The 15,895-nt window shown below is 42.3% G+C and overlaps 2 protein-coding genes across 5 annotated transcripts; one reads left to right on the forward strand and one right to left on the reverse strand.

Annotated features, from left to right (window-relative positions):
- Window positions 1–161: 161 nt before the first annotated feature.
- On the reverse strand, window positions 162–6,338 carry LOC120894191 (tripeptidyl-peptidase 2). Its single transcript, XM_040296626.1, is given in 10 exon segments — window positions 162–1,526; window positions 1,586–1,769; window positions 1,849–2,437; window positions 2,440–3,111; window positions 3,171–3,276; window positions 3,348–3,853; window positions 3,917–4,840; window positions 4,922–5,552; window positions 5,802–5,909; window positions 5,911–6,338. Coding segments are annotated over 10 exon segments (4,263 nt in total). The 5' UTR covers window positions 6,244–6,338; the 3' UTR covers window positions 162–1,316.
- Window positions 6,339–8,339: 2,001 nt separating this feature from the next.
- Window positions 8,340–15,659, forward strand: LOC120897597. 4 transcript variants are annotated; one of them, XM_040302588.1, is made up of 8 exons: window positions 8,340–8,589; window positions 9,874–10,775; window positions 12,542–12,663; window positions 12,739–12,899; window positions 13,204–13,263; window positions 13,660–13,671; window positions 13,915–14,077; window positions 14,173–15,659. In XM_040302588.1, exons 2-8 carry the CDS (start codon window positions 10,070–10,072, stop codon window positions 14,287–14,289), a joined length of 1,341 nt encoding a protein of 446 aa, XP_040158522.1. In that variant the 5' UTR covers window positions 8,340–8,589; window positions 9,874–10,069; the 3' UTR covers window positions 14,290–15,659. The 4 variants fall into 4 exon arrangements, with proteins under 4 accessions (XP_040158522.1, XP_040158525.1, XP_040158526.1 ...); XM_040302591.1 differs by lacking the exon at window positions 13,204–13,263 and having other exon boundaries at window positions 8,340–10,775; XM_040302589.1 differs by lacking the exon at window positions 13,660–13,671 and having other exon boundaries at window positions 8,341–10,775.
- Window positions 15,660–15,895: the final 236 nt, after the last annotated feature.

A 15,895-nucleotide genomic window follows, 5' to 3' on the forward strand; every position in this document is an offset into this window, starting at 1 on the left:
TTTGTTCTATATTAAATTCCATATTAAATTTGAATAACCCACATTTGAATGTGTTGCGTTTAAAACATTTCAAGATTTTCTTTCATATTGCTTACCTGCTTCTCTGCTGCAAGGGGGTCCATTATTTCTTCCGTTCGAAGTATTCGTTCATCAATATTGTATTCAGAAACTTTTAATTAATACGGTTTATTTATCTCTATTTCATTTATTCCTTTTCTAGGGCAGTCAATTTTTGAAACTGTAGTATTTTCTATCAAAGTTAATCGTTTCTAATGTGGAGTTATCTCGATGAAAAATAATATAGTAAAACGTTACAAATGCAGAAAGCTATAGTGGCGTACAGTATTCATTTAGATCTTTAGACATTATTCGTTCTATGTTTCGCGTAAAACATACTGTTCTTTACATGAAGATGAACATAAAAAAATATTCTTTAGATGTCTCATCTTCAGTGTTCATTGCGAAAGAAACACTAAATGTACCTTTGTTTGTGGTAAACAGAAACAAAATTGAATGCAATTTCAGCATCATTTTCTATGTATTTTTTTTTTTTTTGTTTTTTTACGTATTGAACGAGTTGTTAATGTTGCGCAATCAAAAATTCTTACAATACAATATTCTAGACTTCCGGTTCATTGAACATCAATCATCAGCCATTGTTTGCGAATTAATACACTTCGATCGCGAGACTGACTGCTAAGGGCAGTACCATTTTTTTATTTGTGTGCGACTACGCAAATTACGTTCTTTGCACACTTTCGGGACAAGGTATGTAAGTTTAGAAAACTAGGTTACGTTTTTGTCGATTTTCTCAGATTTTCAGACTCCTTGTTCAGATAACACACAAGTGTTTTGATAGTAAATGTTTTGTTATGAAATTTAAATGCGAAAACCTTAGGATTTAAAAGTGTCAGCAGACCTCAATTTGGGATGCCACGAAAATTGACAATCCTTCCTGTTTCCTTCATAGAAAATGAACAAACGGCGTTTTTGTCGAGTATATAGCAAAACAATGCAGTAGAAATTAAAAATAATGTTATATAGTCATAACAGTGCAGGCAAGCGACACTTTACTAGCGAACTTTTGGAAAGAATTTCATTACCAGGCGGCTCTTCAGCAAATGGAAGGATATTCAGCAAAATTTAGATCGCACCTATTTTCTAAAATTTAATTCCGCATGTTCCGTAATGTAACAAATCAAAACCGCTTTCACCAAACACGACGAAGCAGCGAATTAAACACAAAGTGCATAAGAAAATGACGAATCAATTATCGCTGTATAAAACAGGCATCAGTTTTAGAACGGTGTGCCATTTTAGAATGGTCGATAGCCCTGAGGATTTGATGATACAATTATTTTTGAAAGCTGCTTACGTACGTGTGACCACTTTTTCTCATCAACAACGGTAAGTATTTCCTCCAGTATATCGCGGCTAAGCTTTTCTTCGTACAGTTTGTTTAAATACTTTAGCATACGGCCGTGCTGCTTCAGAGAAAACGCATGCCAAATGGTAAGCAGCAATACCTGTCAATGGGAAATAGATCAATTAGAAAGAGTTCCATAAGGATAACAATGCTACGTACCTTCGAATCGGTGTATTCGATAAATTTGCCCACATCGCCGTACAGTTGTTCTAGCTCCTCGGTATAGTCCGGTTGACTCGCGTCTTGAGCATCGAATACATTCTGCAATACCTTCAGTTTGCACAATGCTACAAACTTTCGCTGACAAGCGTCCAGTAGAAGTTGCTTTTGTTTGTCCATTTGACTGGAGAGAGAAAAATAGACACAACAGATATAAAAATAGAGCCTACGTAGGCAACGATCGATCGAAAAGGACTACATACATCTTAATCTTGGCGGCATTTGGTCGATTATCGATCTTCATTCCATAGTATGCGAGTAATGCATTTTGATCAATATCCTTTACAACTAAGCTCGCCAGTTCGATGATACGTAGCAACTTCACCTTCAACAGAGTCGCTGCTGATGAGTCTGCACCATCAAATGATGCAGTAAATGTGTAGGGCAGATTTTGCTTCAAATCTGCACTATCAAAGTGATCGGCCATGGCTAAGTGAGCTGCCAAGTGGTTCGGGTTATCTTTTAGCAACGCTTGATACACATTTTCAGCATTTTCCGCATCCAGTTTGGAGATCTGTGCAGTCTGATAGTCGCGCAATCCTTCGCAATATTCATCCCACTTGCTTCGGTTCTCCTTCACTGCCGTTCCATTCGGCAAGCTACCGTTGGTAGCTCCGTTAGTAGCGGTGATTACGTTGTTACCGGTACCGTTTGAGCCTGAATTGGCCACACTGTTGCCATTGGTTGCGGTATTTGTGACGGCATTTGCGGCTCCAGTGATTGCATTAGCCGTGCTAGAAGTTTTCTTTGCCGGAGGACCTTCCGTTAGTATGTACTGGAAGCAGTGCGAAACACACTTTTAATGATGTCCTCCTTCGCATACGTAATGCTGCCCTCCAGCCAAGAACACTGCGGTGGCATGGCAGCTTTCTGCAGCTTCTCACTAGGGATTGGTGCCAGGTAGATCGGGCGACACGAACCAGCCGCCATGGAGCAGCTCGTCATCTTTTTAGCACCCGACAGCACGTGGTTGTATGATTTGTACACATCAACGGAAAGACTGTTGCTAGCTAGCTTGAAGTTAACGACCATGTTCGCTTCCGTTAGCTTCTCGAGCAGCTCCTTTTTCTCGTGACGCACCTGCAAACGGATGGTGTAGTCTCCCTTTTCCAATTTTTCGTACTTATCATAGGAATAGGCGTCTCCACAGCGAACCATCATTTTGTTTGTATCGTACACCATCCAGAATTGGGATTCAAACTCGCTCTCGTACAGAATGTTGCTAAACAGTGGCGTGTAGAACGCTACCTCATAGCCCTTCGTCAAATGCAGATGGTACGTGACCTGCATCTGGTAGATTTGCCTTGCTGGATGGATGACATCGCGCGTCGTTAGTGGAGTAACTTTTGTTTCAGATGGCTTCAAGACCATAGCTGCTGTTTTTAACGAAACTACTGGATGGACTTCTTCGCTAGTGAGCGCGGTTAAATCGATTCGATGAATTCCACTGGCACTATGCATTACCGCTGTAACGATAAATTAGAATTATTATTTGCTCACCCACGTCGTGTATTGAGATATTTACATCCATTCAATGGGCTTATTCCATGGAATTTTATCGAGTAGCGTAATGGCAGCGTTCCGAAGTTAGACCAAAACTTGGCAATACAAATCTCAATTATATGATCACCCTGCAATACGCATCAAATATGGAGTTAGAGAAATTATACGATACAGCTATGTAATATTCTCCTGTACGTACCTCTACTCGAACGGGTTGCACCGTGGGGGCCGTACCGTTGACCGGCAATATTTTTTGCATCTCCATCGCCTTGCAGAACTTCATCGGCAGAATCTGCTGGGTATGCAGGAAAAATTTGCCACCCACAGCATCGTTCGTATCGGCCGAGCGCATCTCAATGACAGCCCAGGTCGCATACTTTGGCACCAGGATAAAGTCCCGAATGATGGTATGCGGTTTGCAGTCAACTGGTAAATCGCTGCGCATAAATTCATTCGTTTTAGCATCAACCACGTGCGGCTGCACTACGGTGACCGGAATTTCAAACAAAACTCCCTTTTCCGGACATGCGGAATCGTACGCTTTCACGCTCGCTCTATACACACCCGGAGCTAATCCGGACGGGTCTACCTTGACGGAAATCTTTCTTGCTGAATAGCACAGATCCAGATAGTTGCCGCACTGAATCCACGATTCCGTTGGTATGAGCGTTAATCGTACGTTGAAGTTGATCTTGTCTGCTGCATCTGCAATTGAAATTTCACTAAATTTAGTAGCTTCACGACCACGGACATTCGCTTCTAACTTACCAGCGAATTTTTCGTTAAATATTACCGGCTCTATGTTAACGGAAAAATCTTCAACCTTAGTAAGTACGCCGTGGCGCATATGAATACCCTTCGCATTGTTATTGCCGACCGTGACGGCGAAACGTAGCTTATTCTCGATAAGTCCACAGTAGGTGGTCAGATGATCGAAAGCTTTCCCGACATTCAACAATCCGTTGCCTTGCGCGAACTTGTCAACGTAATCAATCTTGGTGGCGGTGTTCCATAGAGCACGCTTAATACTGAATGCAGTGTATGGGATGGATTTTTGTTTCAATCCCGAAATCAGCAACCCTACCGACCCGGCTACATGCGGCGCCGACATGCTGGTACCATTCATCAGCTGTGCCTTGGACATTGTAAACTGTGGAACAGAAGCGATTGCAGCACCGGGAGCACAAACCGTCACTCCGAATCCTCCATCGATACACGGATCGCGAGAAGACCACGTATACACATTGCCAGGAAGCTTCTGGTGCAGGGCGTATTCGGCTTCCATCATTTCGGGCGACACATACGCTCCGACGCCAACGCAACTCGGCTGGCTAATGTCTGGGGGGGTACCGATAGTGCAGAGCGCTGGACCATGGTTACCGGCCGAAGCTACCCACACCACGCCGTATCGGTTCACCAGCTCACTCATCAGCTCGCCCACACGTCCCGAGTTTGACCAATGTCCGTGCTCTCCATAGCTCATGTTGATGACGTCGATTTTGCGGCCTGCTTCACACAACTCCATCACCTTGATAATGGCACGAACCAGCGCGGTTCCTGTTTCCATCGACTCCAACCGCCCATCTCCAATGGTCAGAGACACGATCTTTGCAGCCGGAGCGACACCGTTAAGCTCGGGATCATCCGGATGATAGCCACTGGCGATAGATGCCACATGCGTGCCATGGCTTGCTGCAAAACAACAACAAAAAGGAACAAAAACAATTCATAACTCAACCGGTTCTTTTGTATCTCTTCTCCTCTCATACTCACAGCATACTCCGACAACCTCCAAGACGTTTCCCTCGTCGTGCACATTGATAGAAACCGACAGGAAATCATCCAAATTCACGACCTGATGCGAACGGGTGTACTCCAGCACGTGAACAGCGTTTTCGAGATCTCCCTTTTCGGTTGTATCGATGACGGCCATCCAGCCCTCCTTCGTTGGGAACAGCACGCAATCGTACGACGTTTTCAGATCGGTGAACTTTTTATCGCACGTGTTCAAGAACTCCAGCGTGCTTTCCAGATTTTCCTTGGCCAGCTTGTCCTTTACAGTGAGACCGGTGGATGGATTCTTCGCCTCGAAATCACTCAACTCTCGGGCCGCCTCACTCACTGCCACCTTATGCCGATCGTCCCAGGTTTTCACCTTCAGATCGGTTAAAATACGTTCGCGAATGCGCGACGGCGACAGATCGTGCACACTCTTCAGTCCAACGCGATATTCGCTCCCGGCAACATTTTTTGACTTCATCGTGGAAGACAGATGCAGCTTGCGACCAGAAAGACCCACAATGGTACCATCTGGACTGGCCGTAACCGTTTTGCTGGTATCCACATCGCCACAACCGGAACAATCAAAACGTTCGATAACCTTAACGTCTCCGCCGGGGATTTGCTAAACCATTTCAATCGTCGTTTTTCGGTAAGCATCGCATGACACCAGACAAAGATGAAAGAAAGATAGACAAAGACACATTTAGCTTAATGTATGAAAATGGAAAGGCCCATTTGGAAGGTGCAACAAAGCCGTTCAGTTAGATACCGGCAGAGCTTGCAACAAATGTCGAATAATCGAAAATTGATACTCCTGGTCCGCGCTCCTCTCACCCATGATCGTCACAGCTCTCTCTCTGTCTCCACCTACCTCTAATCCTTTGGCCCGGGGATCTACGCCAGAGTCGAGGATTGCAATTGTGACGTCTCGGCCATCGTACTCCGGATACATCCGGATAAAACTAAGCGCCCCGGTTTCATTTTTTCGGCACTAGCGATGTCACAGGAAACTTTACATCAACAATACTTTCCATTTCCTTTCGCACAACACTATTCACTTTCAGTACGCTGGTGCCCAGAGTCGTCTTCACCTTTTTCCTGCCGAGTCTGTTGGCTGTTTGCCTTCTGCTGGTGCCAATTTGACAACTAGCCGCATTTGCCGATTCATGCCCCCCGGATCTGTTTTGCTTGTACAGCTCGTCTAACCACCGCTCAATCGCGTGCGGGTAGCTGATGGCTCGATCGGCATGGGGAAATGTGACTCGATCAACTGTTCTTCGAAAGCAAATCTTTTCTAGCGTGGATAAGATCATTTATAACCCTCTCCAATATAACAATTCAAAATTTAATTGAGCCTTTTTACTCACAATACTTCTCACACGCCCCGATTTCTCTCGTATTTTCGATGATTATGATGCGATACGTCTGCACGCAATCGATGCTCAGTTGTAGACATTGTTGACATATTTTTCTCTCCTTTATGTAATCAAATTACTTTGGAGAGTTGTGCATGATTTCGGCACATAAAATGTAAGCAAATTTATTTCATTCATTGTACATTTGCATGAATTGCGCGACGATTCGTTCTAGCCAGTAGCTGCGCCAAGTTTGGCCGGTCAGCAAATGTCAAACTGAAATCTTTTGGTCAACCTGGCCCATTTCGACATTTAAAATGTCGTCTACGTCATATGTCAAACATTTGCATCCTTCGGGAACGAGAACGAGAAAAAAATAGCCTAGCGGTATTCACAAATAGCCAAAGGTTTTCCCCTATTTTCTGTGCGATTATTTTGTAGTTCCTGCGTGTATTATCGTGCTCAGTTGACTTCGTCCACAACTAGCTAATTCTCGACCTCACAATGGAAGACTCATCATGTAAGTAAAATGGAAAGATTTTTGGTGCACGTATGAATTTACAGCCGGTTGTCGCTCAGTACTGTAATGTAAAAAAAACTTGCCAATACTACCCACACGGTAGACATTTTCAACAATTTTGGTGTACGTGTATCTTTAGACATAATTCCAGCAATTAATGGACTGCATCGGGTGTAATAAAGAAGCCACTCGTGATGCCATATTTTCCATTCGTTCTACTGTTGTTCCGCCCTGCTGAATGGGGTTTCTTTGTTTTCCTCTGCCCGTGTGCATTGCGTGTGTCAGAGGGAGCAGAACGATGCAAATGCAGCCATCAATTAGTAATCAAATTAAATTGAACTACTACATGTAGTACAACTGCACTTTCTATTGCCTTCTCCTGCATTTGCCGTAGCGGTCAGCAGCTGCATGTGACGACAGAAAATGGTCTAAACTAGTAGCTACATCTGACCATAAGCCAATCCACGTTATCGTAACACTGATGACTAATCATCGTTGCAAACAATGTTATCACAATTAACCGTCTATAGCTGGTCTGGCAGGGAACCAGAATTGCCATACTCTACCCAGAAGCTGCTCGTATTCGAACGAGTAACGATTTGGAATGAAAAAAAGTTTGTCACTTTTACAATCGTTTAGCAGAATGTATGTGGAAAACATTTAGCACCTGAGCCCCGGGCTCTTTACACCTCGTTAAATTACATGTTGTATACCCAATACCCAACACATAATCACTCAGGTTGCTGATCTTTGAACATACCCTACTCGTTTCCTCCAACATGTGTGCAATATTTATCAATACCGAATCTATAATTGAAGATTTAGATAATTTAGATGGTTGCATTAGTACACACACTTTCGCTTTTATTAGACATTAAGCCGATGAGTTATGAAATTGTGTATAACATCTGGCAAGGGGAAAATCATAACACATTGCAAAGGCGACAGTTCTAAGGTTCGCTAGAACAAAGTCACACAAACTAAAACGTGATGCATTCCGGTGCAAGTTACCCGTATGTGCAATCTGGCAAAATGGTAACTTAACTGCATCTCGACCTTACCGCTTTGGGTAACTTGAGACGGGTAACAAACCGCATCCAGCGAGTGTAAAAGTAGCCCCGCAATCCTGCCCTTCCCGATCGTGACATTTCAACGAATCACATCCGATTTTAGAGTTGTAGGCTTTCCTTTACTCAGAGAACGTGAAATACATCGTGTAAGTGTTCGGTTGGGATCGCTGCTTTAGGAGAGCAGGGAAGCAAACCCTTTCTCAGTTTCTTACATGTTACCATTTCTTCTCTCGCAAGATCCACTCCATCGTTCTCCTCCAGCGAACGATCGACGGTTTTGCTTTGCGGTGTTGGCCGTATTTGTTCTCTCTGGAGGTACTCTGGTGCGAACTGAGAGCTTTTTACGCGTATGCCTTTTACGCGGTACGCCGTGATGGAACCGCAGCACAAAGGCAAAAAGCTGTACCATTTCCTCATGCTCGTTCGCTTTGCCACGCTGTTCGATTCGCGGCGCGTTGCTTTTAGTTCACAGGCGCTCGTCGAACCTAGCGGACGAGCGCAACATAAGCAGCTTCTCGCCCACGGATCAGTGTCCGGATACACTTTCCGCGGTCCGCGGTTAAGGGAAAAGCTTCGTGCGCGTGGTGTTTCAAACCGTTCGAAACTGGTTTCATTATCTGCTGCCGTTGCGTTTTTTGCTCGCTTTACGCCACCGTTCGGAAGAAACCGACCCAAAAAGTGTGCCAAATCGGCGTTCGCTGAGGAAAATTTACGGTAGCGTTGTTTGCAGTGAATGGCGCAATGCCACACAGTGGGTGCGTTTTTTTAACCTTTCCATTTATTTCATCCGTCTCGAAGTTTGGTCAATAAACGACCAATGATTCGCTGAGGGAGAAGTAACGGAAATAGATAAATGGTTAGAAAAGAACGCCGTGAATGAACAAAAGGTAGATCGATCGACCGGGTAGCAGGGCTAGAGAAGGCTACGTGCATAATCGGTTCGAAATACAATTATGAATATAGCGATTATGAAGCTTTACGTGACAGGTTGCTGCTATCCAGTTGTGCGTGAAACAATCGCGTTGGAGTGATTTTATTTTTATAACCTCCCCTGAGGGGTCAGCCAAGCGTGAATGCCGAAGGTTCGTGATGAGTGAGCCACCACCGATTGTAGAAGTCGCTGAAGAAGTTAAAAAATGGACATCTGTTTAACCTGGTGAAATGGGATCAGGTACCTACGTTCAGTTTCATTTCACTTCAGTTAAATGACACTTTCTACACACATTCATCCCATGCTGTGTTGCAGTTGACCTAGTGAAACCGTTTGCCATTTGTACTGTTAAGAAAGTACGTTTTAACGACCGCCAGCCGAAGCTCGTTCGTTGTTTGCTTTCAGCAGGAAGTAGAAGCTTCTCACCACTGCAATTTTACGTGAAAAAGCATACTTACAACAACCCGTTACATGAAACTACAGTGGCACAAGAAGTACCGAAGAGATCCCAAAGAAAAAGAGCCACAACCAAATCATCCAAGCACGCTGTGGTGGCGATGGAACTGAGCGGTTAGAAAAGCAACAGTAACGCGTTGTGTGCATGTGGTGTGAATCCTATTGGTCATAACGGCGGCGCCTGTTGGTAAATGTAATGTTCGTATGTGTATGTGCGATCCCAGCAAAGTTCATTAAACATTTTTCACTAGATTTCCGATCAGTAACAGCAGGGATTGTAAGTTGAGGGGATTACGTCGCTTGTTGTTTATGAAGTGATTGTCTTCAAGCTTCGTCAGAGTCGCTTGTACTATGTGAGTGTCAGCGGTGAGGAAAACAATTCAAGCGATTTTGCACACACACTCACACACCTAGCAGTGTATGTATAACGAACAGCTCGTTTGTTAGAAAAGAGGGTCTTGGCAGGCCCCAATTGCGTACCCATCGACACAGTAACGGTGCAGATTGTCCGGAGAGCGAAACACGAAAGAATTGCTGTTGGACATGATGTTGGCGATGTTATTACGAGCCCCCGAAGGCAATTATATCATCTTACTTCACCATTGTTACAGTAGTTGCCGCTCTCCCTTTCATTAGGTGTAATAGCCATACATAGTTCGTTCGATGAATTTAGTGGCGTCGATAGTGAAGTGCTGCGAAGAGAATGGTCAGTAGTTGTGCAGAGTGCTGACGTACTAACGCGATAATATAGCGCACGCTGGCAGATATACTGATCAGGATTTCTGATCAGGTAAAACTAAACGTTGAATGGGTGAATCCAGTGATAAAACACACCCATCGTCCACCAGCAAGCTAACGTCGCAGAAAGAATTTGCCAGCAAGATGCGTGTCGGCGAGGATGATCTGCCAAGTCTCGAGTACATCGAGGATCCGTACATACCGAAGCTCGATCCGAACTGTTTTACCCCCTCGCTGGACGAAGTGTACGACATTGACGAGGACGATGGGCTTATCGGTCATGAGGAGCAGCATTGGTCCGATGAAACGGAACTTTACCTGCGCTCACTCACGCTCGATCAAATACTAGGCGTACCGTCCGACGATGAAGACATCGATCCCACTTCGGAAGTGGAGCTGCAAACCGTCGAAACGGAATTTAATCCACCTTTGTCGTCGGACGAAGGCGATACAACCGAACATCCGTCCAGTCGCGTCGCTCGATCGCCCGGCAAAGATCCTGCCGATGAACGGTTAGGGGTGGGCATATGTTTTGAACCGGTCGGCAAAAATCAAACATCCAGCCAGTCGAGCAGTGGAGGAGGCGTGGTGCGAAATATACTAGCCAGCAAACTGCTGCTCGGTAGTGCAACCAACAGGCGCATTCGGGCACTGTTCAATCGGCGCAAAATTCGGGACGTGCGGGTCACGTTCATCGATTTCTCGAAGCCATATCTAGCGCGTATCTCGAGTGGTGATAACTACAAAAGTTTCCTCAACATTGGGAGTGCTCCAGGTAAGCGTGTGGGAGGAGCGTAAAGGGAAACTACTGGTTGCATAAAATGTATACCCAAGAACCGTCCGCGTTACAAAATGTGTCCGTTAGAATAGCGAACTTTGCTGGCAAGGCCCTGTTGAAACCCCTGAAGTGTGGTAACTTTTATCTGACGTCAGGGAGAACACTGTGCAACGACGATACGTGTGTCGAGCGAACAGCAAAGGAATAATCTATACTGTCACTAGTTTGGATGATTGTAAATATTCTTATTTGCTGCATCATCTGCACACGAAACATGACATGAAGTATAATTAAGCATACTTTCATAACTACAAACCATTCCAAGGTCGTTATTTTTATTCGCCTATGTTCCATTAATTTTGGGCTAAAAGCCCCTTTTGGGCCGTTTTACTAGACCAATTGTTACAATTACAACTACATTCGTCACAATGCGCTGTGCGCCTAACAGCCACGCATAAGTCAAAGAATTCCTTATCAAACGAGAATTAAAAAAAAAAAAAAACTTTAGATTGTTTACTATTCACTATATAGCAGTGACAAAAAATGAGTATTTTGGCGCAAATGTATGAATAATAAGCGTCACTACAGACAACCATTTCATAAACGTATCATTAGCTCCACACACATACAGAGTTCCGTGTATGATCCATGAACGCAATACAGAGTAATTTTTTAAACTGTTAACAATATTGAAGGGGATCAGCTTGAAAAGGGAACAGCTAATCGGTTTTACTGTGCTGTTTTGAACAACCAATGCGGATGATATAGCCGTACGAACCACGGCATAATGCGAAAAAAGAAGAAGCAGACATTCCATGATTACATTTAGCCCGTTAATTGGGCCAATGTAACAGAAATGAACCTGTGTGTGGTGGTGGTGGTACCACAATGAAATTTGGTTGTTACTCGATCAAGAGTTCTTTCACTCTTTCAAGGCCATTGATTTGTTACGCTGTTGCGTGTTGTGTGGTGCGATTGCACACTAAATTAAATTTTAAATACGATTATTTTCAAACTACTGCAACTCAGCAATTCATTGTTTGGGAAGCTTAACAACAGTGATTTAAAATAACATGAACATTTAGCAAACTCATCATACAATACAATCCATTTCATTTTTGTGATAATCCAAAAGTGTTAAAAAGTAATGTAAGATATATTACAACAATAGGTTTTTGCAAGCATTTTCTATAAATAAGACCTCTTTGTTATGTATTTTAAATGTTTTTTTTTTACTTAAAGCGGCATTTTTTTAAATTTAAGCAAAACTCCAGTTGGACCGATGCACTGGGTTGGCTTTTGCAACTGTGTGACAAAAAGCTCATTCACATTTTTTTCAAGTGGAATCTAGTTAATTTGTATACGTTTTTTAACCCTGCAAAGATGCACGGCTGAACTGGTGAAGCTTTGAATAAAGAAACCCAACTTTTGAAAAGGCCCCAAGTGACTGGTGAAACCTATTACAAACAAAACGATGGAAAAAGAATCCAAGCATTTATATAATGGCGGGGGTATTGTATATTTTTTGCGATAAAAAGTGAGTTTCAAAACTTCCTCTAATGGTTTATGCGTTTTTTTTTTTTTTATGTTGACGGGACAGTTACGTTATTATGTAATAAGTATGGATTTAGAATTTAAGAATAAGAATCTTAAATCTAATAATTTAAGAAGAATAAGAATCTTAATTTAAAGAATCTTAAAGAATAAGAATCTTAATCTCTTAAGAATAAATTACTTACAACTTTTGTTATGTTTGATTACAGACAATTCTGGTAAATTGTCCGATGCATCTCCAGTTGGATCCATCAGTTCGGCTGAAATCGCGAACGAATTTTCCGGACTATCAGCCGAAGAGCAAACCGCACAGCGTGAGGAATGGAGTCAGGTATGTCTTTAGATTTATTAAGCTTGTTATATATTAATCAATTATACACGTACCTCTGTTTTTCTATATCAACAGGAACTGGCACGAGTTGAAGAAGAGATCACAACACTGCGGACGGTGCTTCAATCTAAAATGCGCCATGCCAGCGAGCTGAAGCGGAAGCTAGGAATCACCGTGTGGAAGGAAATCACGGACGATGTCAGCCAAGGAATTAAAAACGTCAAGGAAAGCAACGTGTAAGTACAATCATTTAGCTACTACACACATAATAAGGAGTCAAAGAACAAACTGCTGTCGATGCGTTCTCAAATATCTTTGATTTTTGGCTGTTTTACCATTTTATACACTGCATATTTGCTAACTGTTTAAATTTATTAAAAAAAAAAAACGTTTAAGCTACATCGAGAAACAAACGACCCCATTCTTTATGTCTACCAAAACTAATAATTTACGTTTTACATTTTGTTGACCGAATATTATTTTACCGAATTTATTTTATTTGTTGTTTTATTTCAATATGTTTCTCGGTTTGCTTTTAAGTTATCAAAGCGTTGAAACGAAGGTGGGAGAAATCACGACCGTGGTTACAAGTGCGCCGATGTAAGTAAAACTGAAATATTATTTCAAACTGTATCTAACTGTATCTTTCTGCTCGTATCATTTATGTGACTAAGCTGTAAAACATATCCAAAGTGTGTGTATTTTCCTAACAAACATGGTTCCATTAGCATTAGCATTGATGTTCTTATCAAAAGCCATCCTTACACACCATAGAAAGGTTGCAAGGATCGCAAACTGAGCAAATAACTTAAATTAACTATTAATGGCTACAGATTAGTTGATTGTATGATCGGTGCACCTATTCCTGTTTTACTAACACTTGTGACCTCGGCATTGACTTAATATGGTGTGGCAAATGTCTTTATACGTTTGTAGCATAAATGTGTGATCTATATAAGCTTCCCTTTTTTTCCTTCCGCTTGCATGTAAAAATAGGATATCGAGAGGGTAAGTCGCCTGTTTCCTTTTTAGAAATAAAAAAAAGCTATCACTACTTTTTCCTTTAAAATTATAAAAACTAAGCACCTCCTATGTGTTTGTTCAATATGTGCACTTACTAAGTAAGCTTGATATAATCAAAATTTTCAACGTATGATTAGAAACAACAACTAACAAAGTTTATATATGCAATTAAACATATTAATAAGTAATATTTCATGTTCTTATTATTTTTTTTTTCTATTGATACAGCTATCAAAAAACTGAAAGTGCGATCAAAACGACTGCTGGCAAGACGACATCTGTGATCGGTGGCATTGCGGGAAAAATGACCCAGAAGTTAACGGAAATGAAGCAGTCTGATTCTTTCCGGTCGTTCGAGGAACGAGTTGGATCGGCGTACGAAAATGTTAGGGTTAGTAGTAGTAGTAGTAGTCCACAAACCATTGGACAAGAATGGGAGCAGGAGAGAACTTCAATACGCTAATGTATTTAATTACTTACTTGCAGTCGAAGGTTTCATCACGCTCCAGTTCGGTGCAAAGCTTGTCTGATATTCAGAACGATGAACGTCGCAGTTCTGTGACTACGCCAACCGCCATCCCAGAGGAGAAGCCTATCCCTTAAGCATATTGCGGCTTAAAACGGGATGAGCTGTGCGTTCGCTTTTTGTGAAAATGATCAATGGCAGGAGGATCGCGACATCGTAGTGGCCCGTTTAAAGCACTCTATCGCCTACAAGAGTCGTAGAATACGTAACCCCGGAAACGGATTATTCTTTCCTCTTTCGTACAGCTTCATAGCGGTTCCATCTATCATGTGTGCTATTTTCCATAATTAATGTTGCTCGTCATGATAATCAGCCTTACAACTAAACTACAGTCAGAAGCAAGCAGATTGGTACAAATGTGGATACAGGAGAGAATATCCAATGTCTCGTTTTCCTTACGAATCTTATTCGTTTCCCAAGATAATAACGCTACTTGAGCAGCAAATGAATGTGCGCCTTTGCTCTTACAGTCACAGTCACGTGGTATCGTATTAGGATGATAATCGGCGCGGCGGCGCCTCTTGAAGCAGCATGCGCCTCGTTAACATGTAACTAATAATAAATAACAAAAACCACACTCTCTCCTCAAACCCAGCACGACGAACCCAGCAAATATGTTGTACGGCTTCCCAGCTCATCTCAATGTTTTGCGGTTTTACGTTTCAAAATCTGTTGGGAAGCGAAAAAAAATCATTACCGGCGTCAGAAGACAAAAACAATCGCGTTCGATTTCCCTTATGTGTCTCGCAGCCGTAGCAAGGTGCTATATTCGATCAGAAATAATGAGTATTGTTACGCAGCAAGTAAATGCCGCTTTGAAGAGTCTTTGCTTTCGTTTCGGAAGATGCTATCGATGTTATTCTGTGTGTAATATCTACATATATGGTAAGAAATGATATTCCTCTAGTGCTGAGATGATAGCTAGGAAATTTATAACATTTTCACACGAAACTACAGGAATCATCAAATCAAGGTAGTGTGTAATAATAAAGAAGAGCCCTTTTTGTACCATGAAACATACACTTAACTGGTGCCTAAATTTATACTTTTCCCAAGCGCAAGTTAAGTTTTTGCAGTAGCAAATTTTATTTGTACCCAATTATGCTGGAAGACTCTGTTCCAACTTTTCCCCGCGTAGTGTATCCCTGAGTATGAAGTCGCAGACTAGTGTCGTGAACGGATAGAATAATATGTATTCAACGAATGTTCTGTTCTTTAGCCACATGTTTTTTTTTTAACGACACAAACTCGCTTACGGTTTTGTGAACCCTTAAACTGACCAGATAATGAGTTAGGAACATATTTGGCACGCATCCTTGCCAGAAAAGCACATTTGACCATGAAGGTGGACGGTATTTAGTCCCTTGTTTGTACTGAACGAACATAAAAACATCTATAACTATACATACAAGCCTAAATAAAGACATGGAGGAGTAAATCTATTTAATCTTTTGTACATCTTTTACTGGAATGTGCTGTTTCCAGACGCGGTTCGGCACGCTAGCGAAGGGTTTGTTTATGATGTTTCTAAAGACGAATTTTAAAACAATAAAGTTGGTTGTACCTTCCTAGACAATGCTTGTAATTTATCGCACGGTATGGCAAAATAGATACGGCCGATTATCATGCACTACTCATGTGTCGTCTTGTCGTTCGGGTGTACATTCGGATGAGGTGACGAAA

This window comes from Anopheles arabiensis, chromosome 2 (assembly GCF_016920715.1).
Source record: "Anopheles arabiensis isolate DONGOLA chromosome 2, AaraD3, whole genome shotgun sequence".
Classification (NCBI taxonomy): domain Eukaryota; kingdom Metazoa; phylum Arthropoda; class Insecta; order Diptera; family Culicidae; genus Anopheles; species Anopheles arabiensis.